This window comes from Leuciscus leuciscus (genome assembly GCF_965113295.1).
Source record: "Leuciscus leuciscus genome assembly, chromosome: 17".
In the NCBI taxonomy this organism is placed as follows: Eukaryota; Metazoa; Chordata; class Actinopteri; order Cypriniformes; family Leuciscidae; genus Leuciscus; species Leuciscus leuciscus.
In genome coordinates this window covers 17,858,558-17,876,675 of record NC_138741.1, presented here as the reverse complement: position 1 = coordinate 17,876,675, position 18,118 = coordinate 17,858,558, and the positions used below count along the sequence as shown (strand labels likewise).

The window sequence follows — 18,118 nt, the reverse complement described above, 5'->3', positions numbered from 1 at the left end:
AGCCGTAAATCATAGCTGCATGCACTCAAAACATTTCCACGGTTACGATGCGTTTTTGTGTCCCATTTTTATTTATTTTTTAACTTTAGAAGTAAATTCCATGATTTTGTAAGACATATAAGATGTTTTATTTATATATATTTTATTAGAAATTAACTTACCATAGGTAGTTTAAAATGCATGTTTGTAACCCCCGTTAAAATTGTATTTTTGTCTGTCAAAAAATGCTGCGCAGTAAAAAATTTAATTGTAAACCCTATTACCCACGTCAGTGTAAGAAAATGATCAAACAAATACGTTTATTTAATATAAGGGGATATAAGATGATTATAATTAACAATAAACCATCATCTGATCTAGTCCCAAACATACTGAATTCTGGGTAAAATATGCTTGAGGAATCTAGTCCATTCCATGCCATTTCAAGTAAATATAAAAACATATAAATGTATCTGTATAAATCCAGATTATGTTAAAAAAATTATATTTATGGCAGGGCGGTCAATGTGTTGTGGTCTTCGTCTTCCGTCCTCCGTCCCACCTGGAGCAGGAGGCCCTTCGCCGTCACATGACCGCATGTGTGCGTACGCGCCGTGGCTGCCAGTGAACATGGCGGATGAGAACGCAGAAGCGGAGCTCGACTGGAGCGGCCGACACAGCCTGCTGTTCGACGAGGACACATTTTTCGCTATGGAGGGTCTGCAAGCCACCCTTCAGCAACTCGAAGCCGAACTTCGGCAGCAAGACGTTTCTGAAGAATCGTCCACGGAGTATTGCAACAACTTCTGCCAGGTACGCGCTGCCGAAAACGCTGCATGCATGCGAATTGTTTATATGCAACATTTCAGAGCTGTGGCGGCTCGCGTTAGCTAACCAGATGCGAGTTGTGGCTGCAACCGACCATGCGTGGATGTGATCTTAACGCGTGGGCCGCTTAGTGAGCCTAATTACAAGCGAATTGTGTTGGCATGCACGCCCGATGACCAGCAAAATAAGAGACGATGCAAGCTTTTAAGTTTCATTTTCTAATAGGCTGTATTTGGTTGTGTTAGTTAGCTAATACTGTGCATAGTGTGTTGCACGCTTCCCCCTGCCCCCCGTATATGCGGATATAAGTTTGTGTTTACGATTGCGGGTCTGTAAAATCATGTATTAGAGATTTGGTTCTAAGGGCCTGCTGAAACGGCATTTGCATGTTTTGTTTGAACAGGTATATCTTGTACTGGGGTACAGGACGTTTGTGGGGTGGGGCTCGGTTGTGTTTATCTTGTGCAGGTTCTCGTCTCTACTAACTTTGATGCCCCCTGTCACGTGTCACTTCTAATCAACAGTGGGAGTGTTTGAGTTCCTCGAGTCCAAACTCAAACCCCTTTTAAGAGACTCAGTTCTCTTTGCATTCACACTGAGATCTAATTTTATGATTGGGTCTTAGTTCAGTTTTCGTTCACACTGATGTTTTTTGGAACCAGCCCTCTTGAATATTATTGTAATATAATATTGATGATGATTGGTACTGTTTTTAATATAAGAGTACAATTAAGTAATTGCACTCCAGTACTACTTGTCAAAGTTTACAGCTAGGGAAACAGTGTATGTATGCATTTGTGTAGTGAAAGCATTTTATTGATATATATTTTTGTTTTTTAAATATTTTATTTACATTTTCAAATTAAACAAACAAACAAAGAGGGCTCAGATGCAGCTATTGCCAGTTGTTTACAGTTGTATTTAGTACAGCGGTAGGAGGAAAGGTTGGTAATACAGTCAGGAACACAATTAGTTTACTGTATTTTAGCTTTTTCAAAATGAGTTAAGAATGGGTTCCAAGAATGGAAAAATGTGTCCATTTGACTCGTGCAGAGTTTTTCCATTTGTATTATGGATAGCATATCAATGACCCATACCTGAAAGGAAGGAGGAGTGGGAGACTTCCATTCCTTCAATATCAGTCTCTTGGCAACTATCAATCCCAGTTCCAATGGTTTTTATTGATATTTTATTTTAAAAAAAAATTTTCATGGCTTGAAATAGACAACTAATTCAACTATTTTGATTTGAAAATACTATGTATATTTTGAGGCAAATTTCAGTCATGTTATATTGAAGGTGCAGTAAGCGATTTGTGAGAAACACTGTTGATATTTGAAATCAACACCCAATCAAACACAGCCTTGCCTTTATTCCTTTGCCTCCAAAATAACGGAACATGCTATGCAACATGACTGGCACATTAGACTGTGATTCAGCAATCACAAAAGCATATCTTGGTTCTGTAAAACATAGAAAAAACAATGTTACTCACGTATCGAGCAAAAACAAAGCAACCTCGGCGTCCGTTTTCAGGCCTCTCTACCGTCTCTCCAGCTCTGGAAAGGTGTTTTTTTATTTTTTATTTTTTTTATTAATGCAGGGCCTTAGCGCTTGACTGATCATAACCCTTCTTTTTTCAATTATATTCCTTTGACCTTTTCCTCTTTGGTAATATCTCTGGCATCTCTATTTACAGTTTCTACAAAATGTCCCGCTTGCTCACTCTTTCTCCTTCCCCATCATGAATGTATACGCCCGCTTTTGCTGATTGCTACAAGAGAGTTGTGGTGTTCAGTCCAATTCACTTTGTTTTTTTCTCCTATTTACACAGGCCATGACTGTGTGCAAACACAATTTCTTTTCAACACACGTACAAAACAGACTTATAGCAAATATTCACAAAATAGTTTTTTTGGGTTGTTGATTTAAATGTATAGCCTAGCTTTTCCCAGAAATCGCTTACTGCACCTTTATTCTTGTTAGTTCTACAAAAGAGATTGATCACAATTCATTTATCAAGGCAGTCAAATTAATTTGTTAATAAAAGTTACAGTAAAGTCTTTCACATCGTTAGAAAAGATTTCTATTAAAACAAAACAAAATTCTTTCAATTAACTTTTTATTCATCAAAAAATCTTGAGAAAATGTATCATATTTTCCACAATTTTACGAAGTGCAATTGTTTTCAACTGAGATAAGTTTCTTGAGGACCAAATCAGCATATTAGAATGATTTCTGAAGGATTGTGTGACATTGAAGATATGGCTGCATTGGACAGCTTTGCCATCACAGGATTTTTTTATTTGTATTTAATATATTTTAAAATAGAAAAAAGGATTTTTATTGTAATATATAATAAATTACTGTTTTCTGTATTATCACATATAGCCCTGGTGAGCCTAAAATAGACTTAATTCAAAAATAAATGTAAAACCCCCAAACTTAAATGGTAGTGTATTATGCTCCTTGTTCTGTCTTTCATTGAAAAAGCTCCACCTTGTGTCATCATTAATGTTGTACTGTACGGCAGAAATGATTCGGGATTATGCAAATGTGAACATAAGAGAACTCAGAGTGCATTGTATTGCATAGAGTGCAATACATTGCTATTAACATGCCATAATTGCTACACCAACCAAGTTTGGTTATGTTTAAAAGGGTTTTTTGAAAGTTTGGAACATTCACACATATATCAATATTCAATGCAAACTGCATTCAGACTCCTGGAATGAACCAATTTTTTTTATTTAATTTTTTATATTAAATACACACATATAAGTTCTAGAAACCAATTTAAGCTTTTTCAGTAATGCAAAGTTTTGGGTTTCAAGGGCCTCTTTTTAGTTTGGAAAAAAGTATACTTTGTAAGTACATCAGGAGTTTATTTAAATAACACTTGCCTGATGGCTTATGCTACCGCTATCCCGGACGTCGAGGTCACTTCTGTGATTTGGGAAAAGTCCTGGCAGAAAGCGATGCATAAGGATGTAGTGAAACGACGCCCAGTTCCAGGAATGCACTAATATTTTGTTGATAGTACCAACTAGTACTAGTTGGTAGTTTTTCCGAAGTGTTGACAACTTAGTGTTAACTAATAATTGTTCCAAACTGGTACTACCTACAAAATATTAGTGCATTCCTGGAACTGGGTGTCGTTACACTACATCCTTATGCATCGCTTTCTGCCACCATTCGGCTGATATCTCTAAATAAGCTCTAACCGTAATAATGGTCGACCAAGGGAAAAAAAGCTTCTGGCGGGGTGTTTGGCTCGAGGTCATGGTGAAAATGGTTGAAATTACTCCGAACCATCCCTTTAATTGAAATATTTTGCGGTACGGCTACGTTGAAATGGTTACGCATTGCACATGCATTTTTGTTTTGTTTTTTGTCATGATTCATGGTTAAAGAATCAAGATTAAAAACTGTTATTTCTGACAGCACGTGTCAATCATGCACAGACTTTTGTGTTTGTGTGTGTCTATAACACCATAATGCCAATTTTTCAGTGTTGGTGCTGAACTCGTAATTTGGTCATGACAAGCACATTAAAAGTATCCCATTGGGAACCCAGAGGCCCCATTTAGGAGACTACATTTGAATCTCAGCTCTGCCTCTTTTCCTCAGCTTCACTGTTGCTGTGGCAACCGATCCAGCAGGACTTGGTCCTGACTCCTGACAGATGTCACTTGCCACACATACTACCTGTCTGCTAGGGCATACTACATACTACTTGTCGATACGAGAATCGATACAGCTGCTTCTCTATCGATTCCGCAGCCCGTGCTCAGCAGTGTGCCTCACTTAATTTTAATACAAGAACAGCGTTTAAAACAAAGTGGAAATGTGCTGAAATTAGCCTAATGAATATAATATAGGTTAGCACAAGGTTTAATCTGGGCCTTAGAGGAACATAACTAATCCCTCAATCAGAGCTTCAAACTTGTTCAATACGTAAATATCTGCTAACTAAGTGTTTTACTTTTTCTCAACCTGGCAAGCATGTGCACTGATATGCTCACACAAAAATCGCTGCAAAAGATGCTTTCCAACAGGTTTTATCGTAGTTTTTCATCCAATACAAGTCAATGGAGTTGGACAAAAACTGAGATAAAACCTGTTGGAAAGCATCTTTTGCAGCGATTTTTGTGTGAGCATATCAGTGAACACCCCTGACCACTCGGTGAGTTTCACGTCTTTGTAAACGAAAGTTTAATGCGTTTTAGGAAGGATTATTCCAGTGCACCTATGCAACCATTGTGGAGGTGAGGGGGTGCTACCACAGAAACCGAAAATTCTCGGGAACAGCAGCATTTGTCCAAATTTCAATCTTAACCATTGTATTTCATCAGAAACTATCTGAAAACAGGGCTTTAAGTGTAAAATACCGAACTTGTCCTTTAAGTGATAGTCTCAGAAGAAAGCATCCCAGCTGCTCTGGGGTGACGCTTGTTAACAGGGCTATACCCAGTTACCCAGAGGGAAACTCTCCTAATCTTAGTTGTAGAGGTTAAATATGGCATTTCCTCTCTTGTTCACTATAATAAGATAACAGCTGGGATTTAACACCATTGAGGCTTGATGTTTGTGAAAGGAGAGTTTGAATGTGTACATCAGGAACGAGGAGGTTATCTGGAGTGGCTCTGTGCTCTAGTTACATCTACTTCCATCCCTAAGGTCCAATCAGAGCATCCCAGCACAGATGGAGTGCTGTGGAAGTGTTGTATCTGGGGTTCCTCCTCACATCCTCCCTTGTGTGGACCCGTAGGTTTGTGGTAAAGACAGTATGCTGCTAACATGTTAGAGCCAGGACCTCAAAAGACCCTTGTCAGCAGCACTCCGCAGAAGTCAGGCCTCATCCACCTTTGTCTTGTTTTTTTAGCATAATATACTACCATTCCAAAGTTTGTGGTTGGTAAGATTTTTTTTTTAAACAAGATTTTTTTTTTTTTTACGGAAGCCATCCTAGGTGTATATGACATTCGTCTTTCAGACGAATACAATCAGAGTTATTTAAAAAAAAAAATCCTGGCTCTTCCAAGCTTTATAATGGGAGTGAATGGCTGTATGTCTTTGGAAGTCCATCAAAGCGCATCAGTTTATGATTAAAGTTATTAAACTCCATCTGCCGGACGCTAGTTATTTTAGTCTATAAAGTTTTAAATGTGGATATTTGTCATATACACCTAGGATGATTTCAGGGTGAGTAAATCATGGGCTAATTTTCATTTTTGGGTGAACTATCCCTTTAAGTCTGTTTGGTGAGCATAAGTTTCTTATGCTCTCCAAGGCTGCATTTATTTATCATGACACATGGTGGAGATTCTATGAATATGAAAGAACAAGGAGTGTACATAAACTAGTCTTGTACCATCCACAAAGCAGGTTATGCACCAGACCTGGGTTTATGGACAAGCATGCAGATAACCTCAACTTATGGTTTCAAAAACTGAGGTAACTTTCAGGGTATGAAGTAGACGTAGCAACTTCTCTGAACATAACCTACTCCGGAACAGGTTATGTTCCATGTTAGTTTACTTCAGAGATGCTATTCAGAACATGCATGCTCTATTGATGAGGCTTCACTGGGCTGGGCAGATTTTACACAATATAGTTATGTTTTTAATTATAAATGATTTTTTTTTTTTTTTTTTTTTTTTTCATAAAGCAATGTTTATTATTTCTCTAATCAGTTTTATTCTCATCTCACACGGTCGGCATTCAAGAGGGTTTTTTTTGCAATGGGATGTTTTTTTATATAATGTATTTTTATAATACAACTACATATGATGGGTCTAATGTGGAAGCAAAATGGCTTTAGGAAGAATTTTTGTTTTTAATTTATACATGTAGCATCAAAATTGTTCACAGTAATAATAATAATAAAAAAAAAAAACATATTGCACAACCAACCACCCAGTTGTTGGTGATTTAGACTAAATGTAAATCGCCATAAAATAATGCTTCTGTTTCCATGCTGACTTGTGGATTTGACGCTCTGTTAAGAATGTCTTTGTGTGTTCACGTGAACATACTGAGTTGACTGATCTAACTCCCAGATATGTTTTTGGAATAAAAACATTTATTTTTATTATTATCAATGTTGAAAACAATTGTGCTGCTTGATATTTTTTGTTGAAACTGCATTTTCCAGGTTCTTTGATGAATAGAAACTAAGTTCAAAGATTAGAAATAGAAATCTTTTGTAACATTATGAATGTCATAACTGTCAATTTAATGTGTCCTTGCTGAATGAAAGTACTGTCATAACTATCAATTTAATGTGTCCTTGCTGAATGAAAGTATTAATTTCTTTAAAGAAAACACCCGTTCTGATCCCAAACATTTGAACTTTAGTGTACATGTATGTATGGAAATTGTTAAAATGGTTCATACAGCATGAATTTAGATGTAAAGTTAGGTTACACTTTAACAGACTTTTATTGTTTGTGTTTTGATATCTGTTGGACCTCTGAAGAGCAGTAAATTGGACTTGACTTGAGTGTGGTGTTAAAATGGCTTTTAATTTTAATGGATTTATTTTTATGATCTTGTTTATTTGGTTATACTTGTAGGCTCTAATGCATTACGCTGGGAGCAGGAATTCAGTGGAACACGGATTGCCTCTATTGGAAGTTTACTGTCTGTCAATCAACTGTTTTGCTGCTGCCAGGCCACATCTCACAGGCGACTCCCCCAATGTTGCCCTTGTGCTCAAAAGACTTGCATTGTAAGTGCTATTTTTAGGATATTTTTTTCCTTTTCTTTTCACAAACATTCAGAAACACAATTTAAAGTCTTTACAGTTGTCTGCTGGCTCACTTGTTCATAAAAAAAAAAAAACAGTATACCTTTTAAAACTGTTGAAAGAATTATGTCCAAATGTTGTGATCATCTACAGGAGTTGCCTTGAATTGTTGTTGTCTGTGCCTCAAAATGAAATACCTTTGGAAGCCTGGCTGCAGTTCCATGGTTCAGTTCAGGTAAGATATAATAATGGATTTGTTGTCCAAGATAGATCAAAAGTTTAATTCTGACTGAATAGAAGTGGCAAAATTAAAAGTCTTTTTAAAGGCTGACCTATATGTAGTAGGGGTTCGGTGCATGCAGACGCACGACGAATACATTCAGTCACAGGCGATCCAAATTCCAATAGTTTTTCATCTCGCAACCAGTGTTTCAACTGCGGAAAGATATCAATAAAACATCTTCCAGAGATAAAACAGAATAATATTTCACGTAGCATTACATTTACCTCAGGCATTTAGTTTCGACTGCAGGTTAGTTTGCTAAATGAACACACATACACATTTGTAAACTTAATTAAAAAAATATGCAATTTTATGTTTAGTTTTCTCCCCCTCATGTTCGTGTACCGTTACACCACTATAGTAGCATATTTATGTATTTACATGCTTCATGATGCATACAATAAAGCCACTAAAATAATAATTTTGATGTACAATCTCACTGTACTTGTACATACAATTTTTTTCTTAATATATTTCAATGCATTTATTTTTATGCATTTATAATTTAATATTGAAGGGGCCTGCCATTTATGGTTTGACTTTAATAATGTTCCGCCAAATGTTGCCAGCCCCCTATTAAAGACCCCTGTCGCAGACAGTCTGTACTGGTGTTCAGTGAGCTAAGACAGGCTTGTACTGTTTGTGTACTGAACAGAAATTGGGACATATATTTTCCAGTGGGAATCTGTATAGCAAGTACAGTCACCCTAGACAATACAGAAAAAATACAGTGGCATTTGATCTAACATTCAGTGTCCGTTTTCTGGACACTATTTCCAGGCAGATGCTATATAGACTTTATATATTTTTCAATGTGTGGTTGTACTCTTTACAGGCGGCCCATGAGGCCATGCTGCAGTATGGCAGTACAGATTTGCATGCCCTTCTGAACATCACAGGTGAAGGTGGGGCTTGGAATAATCCTGTCATGGTCTCACTTCTTACTGGTCAGCCCACAGACCCAGATGAGGGTGAGTAGCACTATATTATTGCAATTTTTTTCATTATGCCCACAATAAGGGTTAATTATCTCAACATGTCATTTCTTTTTATTTGATTGAACATTTTGGTTTTGGTTTATTCAGCGACGTGGACAGGCTGACATTTTATTACACAAAATGTCTGAAGTAAAAACTTGAAGTTTAACCAGTTTAAGGGATTTTTAATAGAGTATGTGATGTCTAAAATCAGACCTTACAACAATGTTAATATCTGCATTAAAACACAGTCAGCTGTTTACTTACCATTGCCTTCCTCTGGAACAGTGAATGCCTATCTTGCTTTGGAGGGAGAAGGTTTTATGGAAATGCGGATCAAACACTTGGAGAAAGTAGGGGAGGTCGAGAAAGCACTGATCCTCAACAAAGCCTGTGCTAACTGTAGCCTCCTGCCTAGTCAGTCAACTTTTCGCCAAACCTTTGTCACCCAACTGTGCCAGATGCTGCCTGGTGAGGAAGCTATTTTAGAGGTAAAGTATACAGTTTTACTTAATGATTGTGTCTGATATGGTTGAACTTCATCATGATGCGTTTGTTAATAAACTAAATTATATTACCATCTCTCCCTTTGTCTATAAGATTTCTAGAATAGATGCAAAAGATGTCCTGGACATTATTTGCAACATGGATTCTGAGGGGGATGAGAACACAGCCTTCATCCTGTGCACCACATATTTTACACAGCAGCTACAACAAGACAGCTTGTACTGTTCCTGGTGAGGACCTTTTATAACCAAAACGCAATGAACTGTCTTTGTATGTGTATATTTAACTAAGGGTGAATTCACACCTGACTTGATTGGTTTGATTGAATCGAACTCAAGTTCGTTTCCCCCCTTGGTGTGGATCTTTTGGGAAGGTGTGAATACAGCAATCGCAGTCGGGTGCAGACCAAATAACCGTACCGAGACCCAGCTGAAGAGGTGGTCTCGGTCCGGTTCCAAACGATATCTGGTACGGTTCGTTTAAGGTGTGAACATGACCCGACCCAATTGCAAAAAGCACTGTGCCTTTTTTGACAGGGCCAGATTTTTACTATGTAATTTGGGGTGATGTAATGCCTATAACATTAGGGGTGCGACGCAGTTGATCCGTGATCCGTACGACCAGTTGCCCCACAAACTTCTAAATTTAATCACCATAGAGTGAACGTTTATAATTTGGACGAGTTTTGTCTTGCCAATTTACACATTCAAACAATTTTAAACGCAGAAGAAGAGGCAAAAATCGGGACTTGCACATTATCTGTGACCACAGCCGCACGTTTCTTTTGTTTTTTGATTAACATTAACAGCATAGACAACAGCATGTTTATTAGGCTGCCGTCACTTTAAGACCTAATGCACGGATCCAATATATAGTATTGGGTTTGAGTCCGCCTTTGTCAAGTATGAGTCTTTAACCTATCGTGTCTGAGTCAGACTCCATATTTTGAGTCTCAAACGCTCAAGTCCGAGTAAAAATGCACTCCAGTCGTCTGTTGCACAAAGCCGGTTTTAGTTTCTACCCAGGTAAGTTCAAGATTAGTTTGAGCAAACTCTGTTTTTTCGGGCTCAAGAAGGTGGATTGGTTTTTAGCTGGTTTCATTGCTATGGTAACTTATGCTACACGGCTAACCTGCTCCGGAGTTAGAGATTCTGGGTTAGAGATCGCGGACCAAAACTCTACCAATCTAGCCTGGGAAAACCCAGACAACTTCCGGCAAATTCAGATTTGCTCGAGAAGTAGTCTGGCAAAGAGCTCATTCAAGCCCATTTCTAATCCGTCGAAATCGCGGCACCAATCAGAAACGTTGAGGCGGGCTTTACACAATGACGATCGCTCTGACGATAGGTCTATCCAATTGCGCCCAAAAGGCATTTGAGCGACGTCCGTTCAACTTTTAAATGCATTATTATATTCAAATTGCAAACACATGAGGACAGTCTCCATGAAAGACCCACTGGCAGATGAACGTGCTACTACATTTCTCTCCGAAACGGTAGGAAATTAAATAAATTAGATTTAATAGAGGATTTTAACTGTGACACGATGATTGACAGGGCAGTTTAAGTGACAGGATGCACGCGACAGATCCGTCCGATAAAGATGACGAAGTAGTAACTTATGTCCCAAAGCTTGCCTACTTTTTTGCTACACATTCAAAAGTAAATACCTTTTCTTCACAAAAAGAGTACATACTTTTATGGCGTAGTGTAACTTAGGCGAATTGGGACGTAGCATATGGCTTTACACGATGACGATCACTCTGATTGGTTTTAGGTCTATCCAACTGCACCCAGAGGCATTTGAGCGACGTCCGTTGGTGACGCCCCTTTGGAAATGATTTGTCTATGGAGCTTTACCAGACCATAACTCAGTTACTACTGAGAATGGTCTGGTTTTAACCAGGCTACAACCAATCAGCTGTAAATAAAGATTCAATAAAGCCACTCCCCCTGTATCTGTCACTCCAAATTAAAGCAGTTTATTTTGAAATATGCTCATCTTTTGCTGCTAATTATTTATTATATTTATATTATATGAATTATGTATATTCATACAATATATTAATTTAATTATATTAATTGACAATATTAAACTTTGCTTTTAAATTGAAATAAATATAATACATTCTTTAATATATAAAGCTTTAAGACAGATTAAGCTTATGTGTACTCTTTTGAGCTCTTTGTGAAACTATTTAAATTATTAGGTCCATTTGTTTAAATCACATGCATTGATAGTCAGATTTTTTCTTTCCACTGCCTTCACAAACTTTCGCTGTAGCAGCAGTGTTTATTCCTGCCATGTAAATGCCTTTAATTTCATGATATTTCTTTCATAATGATTTCTTAACCTTCAACAGAATTAAATTGCGCGGCTCTCTCTTGAGAAGTGAATCAAAGTGATGCTCTCCATGTTCCATATGATTGGCTGTGTGCTGCACATGACACACTTTCAGGTGCACGCGCTTTCAGAGTTAATCGCAAACTCTGGATTATATCTGAGTTGACAGAACGTTTATACAGAGCGTTGTGAACCTGTTGAACCTGATCTTAACCAGGTTGGATTTATATGGATTTGTCAACTCCAAACCTACTCTGAAACTCAAGAGTTTGTTCAAATAGCTTCTTGCAACAGGCCTCAAGTCCGTGCAAAGTTGTACTCGAGTCCAGTCTGAGTTTGAGTACCCCAACTCTCCCAATATACTGATACACGTCCAATTTCCTTTTAACTGTTTACGTTCACAGACAAAACGACTGTGTTCACGTGAATACTCTCCAAGGCGGGCATTTTTTGACATTATTATGTGTGTATTTGCGCAATAAGCACGAAAGAGAACTGCATTCGGAATCGCATGCTTTCTGCCACTTCAGGTGCACTTCATGCACTTTGAGTATGTGTCAGACAGCGCAAGAAGAAGAGTTCTTTTTTGCAGTTTATTGCGCAGTTATTAATTCATTTGAAAATCAAGCACATCCTGATTTTTCATTCAAGCAATTCAGCAATCATACCGTTTTTACTGCAGGGTATAGCGATACATGTTTAGTACTGGTATATCGTGCAACACTAGGGTGCACAGGTAAATAATGGAGTGAAGGCCATGAATGGGTGTATTTGTTTTGCTCAGATGTCTTCTCTGATGAAGCTTTTTTTTTCTATGGTGTCTGTTAAGGGAGTTAACCCTCCTTTGGAGCAAACTGCAGAGAAGAATTGATGTGTCCCTTGAATCATTTATTGAACGGTGTCTCCAGTTTGCAGCCATTGCCAGGACTATCTACCATCTCCTATTCCTCATTCGTGTAATTCAGACAGAGGTAAATAGACCTGTTTCCTCCCTCATTATTTGGTTATGCCTTTAATGTACACTAAGCTGTTTCTGAATTTTAGTCTATTGTATTTTTCAGGCAATGCAGCTTGGCCTTGCAGTGTCAGTTGACCTGTGCGTGAAGGCTCTTCGGCTTCCAAAGCAAGATGACGTAGATGCAAAAACAATGGTCTGCAAAGCTGTTGTCTGTCTCCTCCCTGATGATCTGGAGGTGATAAGGGCTTGTCAGCTTACAGAATTCCTCTTAAGTCCTGCTCAGGAAGCCTTTGATGTCCTTGAGGAGCTCTACACACGTCCTGATCAAAAATATGATGAGGAGAATGCCATTATTCCAAATTCTCTGCGTTGCGAGCTTTTACTTTCTCTGAAAGCACATTGGCCATTTGACCCTGAATTCTGGGACTGGAAGACATTGAAACGCTACTGTGCTCAGTTACTGGGGCTGGAACCTGAGGAAGAAGTAGAGGAAGAAGTAGAGGATGAAGCAGCACCCGAGGAGCTGTGTAATCTTGGAGCAGTTTTGAATGAAGAGGTTGGGAAGGAGGGAGAAAATGAATGTAAGGTTAATGTATTTAGCAGCACTGAGCAAGAGCAGACAGTGGAAAAAACGGAAATGGAAAAGGGACAAAAAGTCTCAAAGAAAAAAGACTCACAAGACGTCTCTAAGAGATCCGACATGCATCAGAAGGATAAATTTATCTGCCAGATATGCCATAAACAAGTGGTGGAGACGCGAATCTGTCACCATGCCAGAAAACACATGGAAAATGACGTGTGGACATGCCCTGTGTGTCTACAAAAGTTTAAAAGCAAAAAGGAGTTTGCGCCCCACTCCAAAAAACACATTCAGATTCCTGCAAAGGGTCACTGGAAAAAGAAAAAAGTGAAGAAGAAGGTGGACCTGCAACATTATTTCAAGGAGGATAGTTTGGATGAGCTAGAGCCTGGTCAAATTCCTTTAGACCCTTCCCTTGCCATGTACTATCAGTCCACCCATGACCCTGTTGTATTAGAACATATATTAGAGCAAGCTGCCAGTGTGCCTGATAAGCAAGTAGACAATGACTATATTACATTTGACTACATCAACGCATACTTTAAGTTAGAGGATCGTGATGTTTACCAGTGTCCAGCCACTAACTGCTCAAGGAATTTTAAACTTTTTAAGTACTTGGGTGTACACATAAAAAATGAGCATGATAGTGAAGACCCCAATTTGAAACATTATCTGGAGATGAAAGACCGCCGGGAGAAGTGCACTTTCTGCCGGAAGACCTTCATGACAGCCTTTCACCATCGCCAGCACCGGTGGGTCCATTATGGAGATCATCCTTACATATGTGTAGTCACAGGATGTGGGGCCCGTTTTGACACCACCAATGAACTTATAGCACATAAGCATAGTCATGGGTTCCGTTTGTCTTACGGCTGTGAGTTGAAAGGCTGCAGTTTCTCTTATTGTGACCTTGGGCAGCTCTACCACCATGAGGCGCAGCACTTCCGCGATGCAGCTTACACTTGCACCAGTGCAGGGTGCAAGAACTTTTTCTACTCTCGCAGGGAATTTCTACAGCACTTGGCCACTCATGACATCACTTTCACAGAGAAAGACTTTGAGACACAGAGAAAAATGAGAAGGAAACTCTTGCTCCCAGTTGTAGAAAGTGACTTGAGTTCTGGGTCAAATGCAGAAGTAGAGAATGGTGTCCAAAAGGTTGGTTCAAGTTCTTCACAGCTCTTGGCGAACAGTGAATCTAAGGTCTCGTTGACGTGCGTTGCTGTCTGCTTTGATGGGAGAAAGTTTACATGTGGCTTAAAAAAGTGTAAAAGGACTTTCACTACTGCAAGAGAACTCCAGAAGCACTTAAAAATTGCTCATCCAGGTGAGTTTAACGAGGAGGATCCGTTATGCAAGAAGAAAGTACAAGAACAGCATTCAAAGACTCAAGCCAATGAATTGCAACAAAGTGGCCAGGATAAGACTCTAAAAAAGTCATCTACAGAGGAATCCAATCACAAAAAGGATATCTCGCCTGCTCCTGAGTCTGTAGATTGTGATGCAACCCTTTCAAATGTAGAACTCTGTGCAGCATTAACCGAAATCATGCTTGGATTGAGTCAACTAAGCCTTAATTCTCCCAGCACTAGATATGCTATGCGTAATTCACAGAGCACTTGCACACCTACCTTGAATGCAAGGTCACCTGCCAAAGCAGCAAACAACAAAAAAGAGGTGAGATCTCATGTAGCGAGTAGTGATTCAAAGAGGCTGTCAAGCAAGTCAGAATTGCCACAAACACATGACCACATTAAAGACACTGAGAAGGAGCAATCGCAAAGCGAGCCCTCAACCAAGCCTTACACCTGCGAAGCCAAAAGCTGCCACTACCAGAGCGTTACCTGTTGTGCTTTAATGCAGCACTACATTAAGATTCATGGATACTCTGAGGAGAAAGTGCAACAGATGGAGGTGTTTCAATCTGAAACATTTGAGCCTCTCAAAACACCTGATAGCACTGAAGATTCTGTTTTGGGGAACAATCAACCACAAAGCGAGTTCCTTGTGCAGGCCACAACCAAACCTTACACCTGCGAAGCTAAGAGTTGCCAATACCAAAGTGTTACTAGTCGTGCTTTAATGCACCACTACATTAAGATTCATGGTTACTCTGAGGAAGAGGTGAAAGAGATGGAGGTGTTTCATCCTCAAATATTCAAGCCTTTCAAGTGCCATCTCTGCTCCAAGTGCTACAGAAACAAAAAAGAATTGATGATCCACTATATACAGATGCACCACATAAATAAAGCTGTTGTTGAACAGATGAGCTGCACTTTTAAAAGGAGACTAGTTGATAAAGCACCTGTGTTGTCATCTAAAATGAGAAACAGGAAGAAGTCACAATCTTTGAAGATGGATGACATTAAAACCAAAATACGGGACAAACACCTTTGGCAACAGAGATGCCAAAAAAAAGATTATCAGTTGTGGAAAAGAAAGCTAGATAGGAAAAATGGACAAGTTAAAGCTGAAGAGAAAAGGCAAGTCCCTTCTGAAACTGATGCTGATGTAAACCACGAAGCGGTTGATGTTAGGGGAAGCCGCCGCTTGGTAGCTAAAGGGAATCTGAGCCACATCCTCACTAAATACAATAAACCCTTTCACTGCGTGCACAAAAACTGCAATGCTGCCTTTGGTAATCAGAATGCCCTTGTTGGCCACCTTCAGTTAGTGCATCACTATAACCGCTCACAGTTGTGCTTCCCATGTGAACACAAAGGATGTGATAAGCAATTTAACAACTTGTCTAGTCTTACTAAACACTACCGTAAAGAGCACAACTTTAACAGAAAGAAAATTACATCAAAAGTGTCCTGCAAATCTAAGAACATACCAAAAAGACGGATGGCCTCATCAGAGGAGCCCATACCAAGGTTCAAGTGTACCTATGCTAACTGCAATGAGTCTTACCATCTCAAAAGCAGCCTCTTGCGTCACACAAGTCAGTTTCACCAGAACCAGACTTCACTGAATCCAGCTGCTACTTCTGTGAACAGCAAGTTCAAAATGAGCTATAAAAAGCATGTGTTCTATAGGCACTGTGATCCATCTGATTCCCTTGTCGTGCGTCTCCAGAGTACACCTAAAAAAGATGAGTCAAATAGTGGATGCCAAACGAAGTTGATCATCTCACCTTCTTCCCAGTCATCGAAAGATTCCCAAAAGCTTTCTCTCAAGCAACCTTTGAGATGCTGCATCGAGGATGAGGAAATCGCTCCGTCTGAGGAGAACTTTGAGTCCATTGAAGAAAATACAGAGGAGATGCTGGACAAAGTACCTAAGACACCAACAGTCAAAAAAAAAAAAGGATTTGACCAGATTGTCTTCCGAACACATGAGGAGGCTTTGCAGATGTGCCAAGACCGCTGCCTGTCTGTGGCCTTCCCTTGCATGTTACAGAACTGTGACTCTGTAGTAACTAGAATGAGTAGTTTGAGTCGACATTATATTGCGGTTCACAAACTTACACGCAAAGAGTTCACTGACAATAAGGACAAATTATGTTACACTGCAGAAAAGTTAGAAGAGATTATACAAAAGAAATCTGCTGTGTCTGCTATACCTGATTTAACAAGGATTCCAAATGGCGTCCTCAAGATGGAGTATCAGTCTGAGCCTGCGACCCCAGGTGGCCAGTCACTGCCAATGAGCCTCCATTCAATCAAAAACGAATCAAAGGGACAAGAAGTAATTGAGTTTTCAGGGGAGCCACACCCCGACACAAGTTTGCTTGTTGCAGCTGAAGATTTGCTCTATGGCTCCCCAAATTCAAGCGGGCACCCTGAAGAGCCTGTTTCTGAGGAGAGTCCAAGCAACAAAGACAGGTCAGACTCTGAGTTAACAGCACCTCCCCTTATTCGACCTCCACCGCTTGACCTCTCACCACCCTCTACCCTCAGAATTGCTGTTGATGAAAGTTCATTTGAACCCTCTGATAAAGACAGTAAATCTATTAACATTCCTTCTACTGTTTCCATATCAGTTCCCACACCAACTCGGCAGCCCCTCAGACGGAGGAATGAACTCTCTGAACCACCACCGCCAGTCTCCCTTTCGCCAATCCCAAAGGATCCTGTAGCGCACAGTCTAGCACCACGAGCTTTTGATATTGCAACTTACAAACCTATGGGCTTTGAGTCGTCATTCTTGAATTTCATTAAAGAGAAGGAGGACATCAAATATGAAAAGCCATGGGCTACAGTAGTTACTAATCCTTGTCTCAAGCCTGATCCACCTCGCCGCAGAGATTGTTTCAGACGGAACTGCTCAGTCAAAGAAAACACTCAGAGAGGAGCCCCCATCTCTCGAAGCCGCAAGTTTCGGTCATCCCCTCTGAGGCACTTGATCTCTAAAGGAGAGTGTACCTCTATCCAGAATCTCCGTCTGATTTTGGAGAGGGCTTTAGCGGGCTGTGGCGACCAAGCTATAAAACAACTTCAGTTCTTGAAGCCTGTGGTGGTTCTAGAGAGGCCAAAGTCCTTTGCCTCCATTCTCGATCTCTTACCCTCTGAAACTAAAGCATAAGCTTTTGCTGGGCAAAAAGGCAGTTAAAACTCTTGTCCACCTTTTTTATTTGAGAGACTTTCATAGTATTTTTTATATCATTGATACAATTTTGGTTCTTTGCTGCCAGAATTAGATACCTTGATTGTTAAGTTGTGAATGTTTATATCTGTAAATAAGGTCAAATAAAAAAGAACAACGAAAGATTTCAAGAATACATATTCTATTACTTGTTGTATACCCATACAGTATACCCTGTATCAGACCCATAACTGAAAATGACTCCACAGGATCCATTTTAAGTTTAGTTTTTATATATATATATATATATATATACACGCATACATACATGCATACACACACATGCATACATACACATGCATACATGCACATGCATACATACACA

General features: G+C 39.4%; 1 protein-coding gene across 2 annotated transcripts; it reads left to right on the top strand.

Moving 5' to 3' along the window:
- Nucleotides 1-156: 156 nt before the first annotated feature.
- On the top strand, nt 157-17,919 carry rlf (RLF zinc finger). Of its 2 annotated transcripts, XM_082142719.1 has the most exons (9): nt 157-792; nt 7,386-7,540; nt 7,712-7,793; nt 8,677-8,812; nt 9,107-9,309; nt 9,419-9,555; nt 12,498-12,639; nt 12,730-17,033; nt 17,192-17,363. In XM_082142719.1, the coding sequence occupies exons 1-9, from the start codon at nt 415-417 to the stop codon at nt 17,229-17,231; spliced, it is 5,577 nt and encodes a 1,858-aa protein (XP_081998845.1). In that variant the 5' UTR covers nt 157-414; the 3' UTR covers nt 17,232-17,363. The 2 variants fall into 2 exon arrangements, with proteins under 2 accessions (XP_081998845.1, XP_081998844.1); XM_082142718.1 differs by having other exon boundaries at nt 161-792; nt 12,730-17,919.
- The last annotated feature ends 199 nt before the right edge of the window (nt 17,920-18,118 follow it).

What these genes read in the sequence shown, in the direction of transcription:
- rlf (XM_082142718.1), top strand. Translation starts at nt 415, where the DNA reads ATGCCATTTCAAGTAAATATAAAAACATATAAATGTATCTGTATAAAT. An exon ending in GTGAGGAAGCTATTTTAGAG is followed by an intron (nt 9,310 to 9,418) that starts GTAAAGTATACA and finishes TTTGTCTATAAG; the next exon opens with ATTTCTAGAATAGATGCAAA. An exon ending in GACAGCTTGTACTGTTCCTG is followed by an intron (nt 9,556 to 12,497) that starts GTGAGGACCTTT and finishes GTGTCTGTTAAG; the next exon opens with GGAGTTAACCCTCCTTTGGA.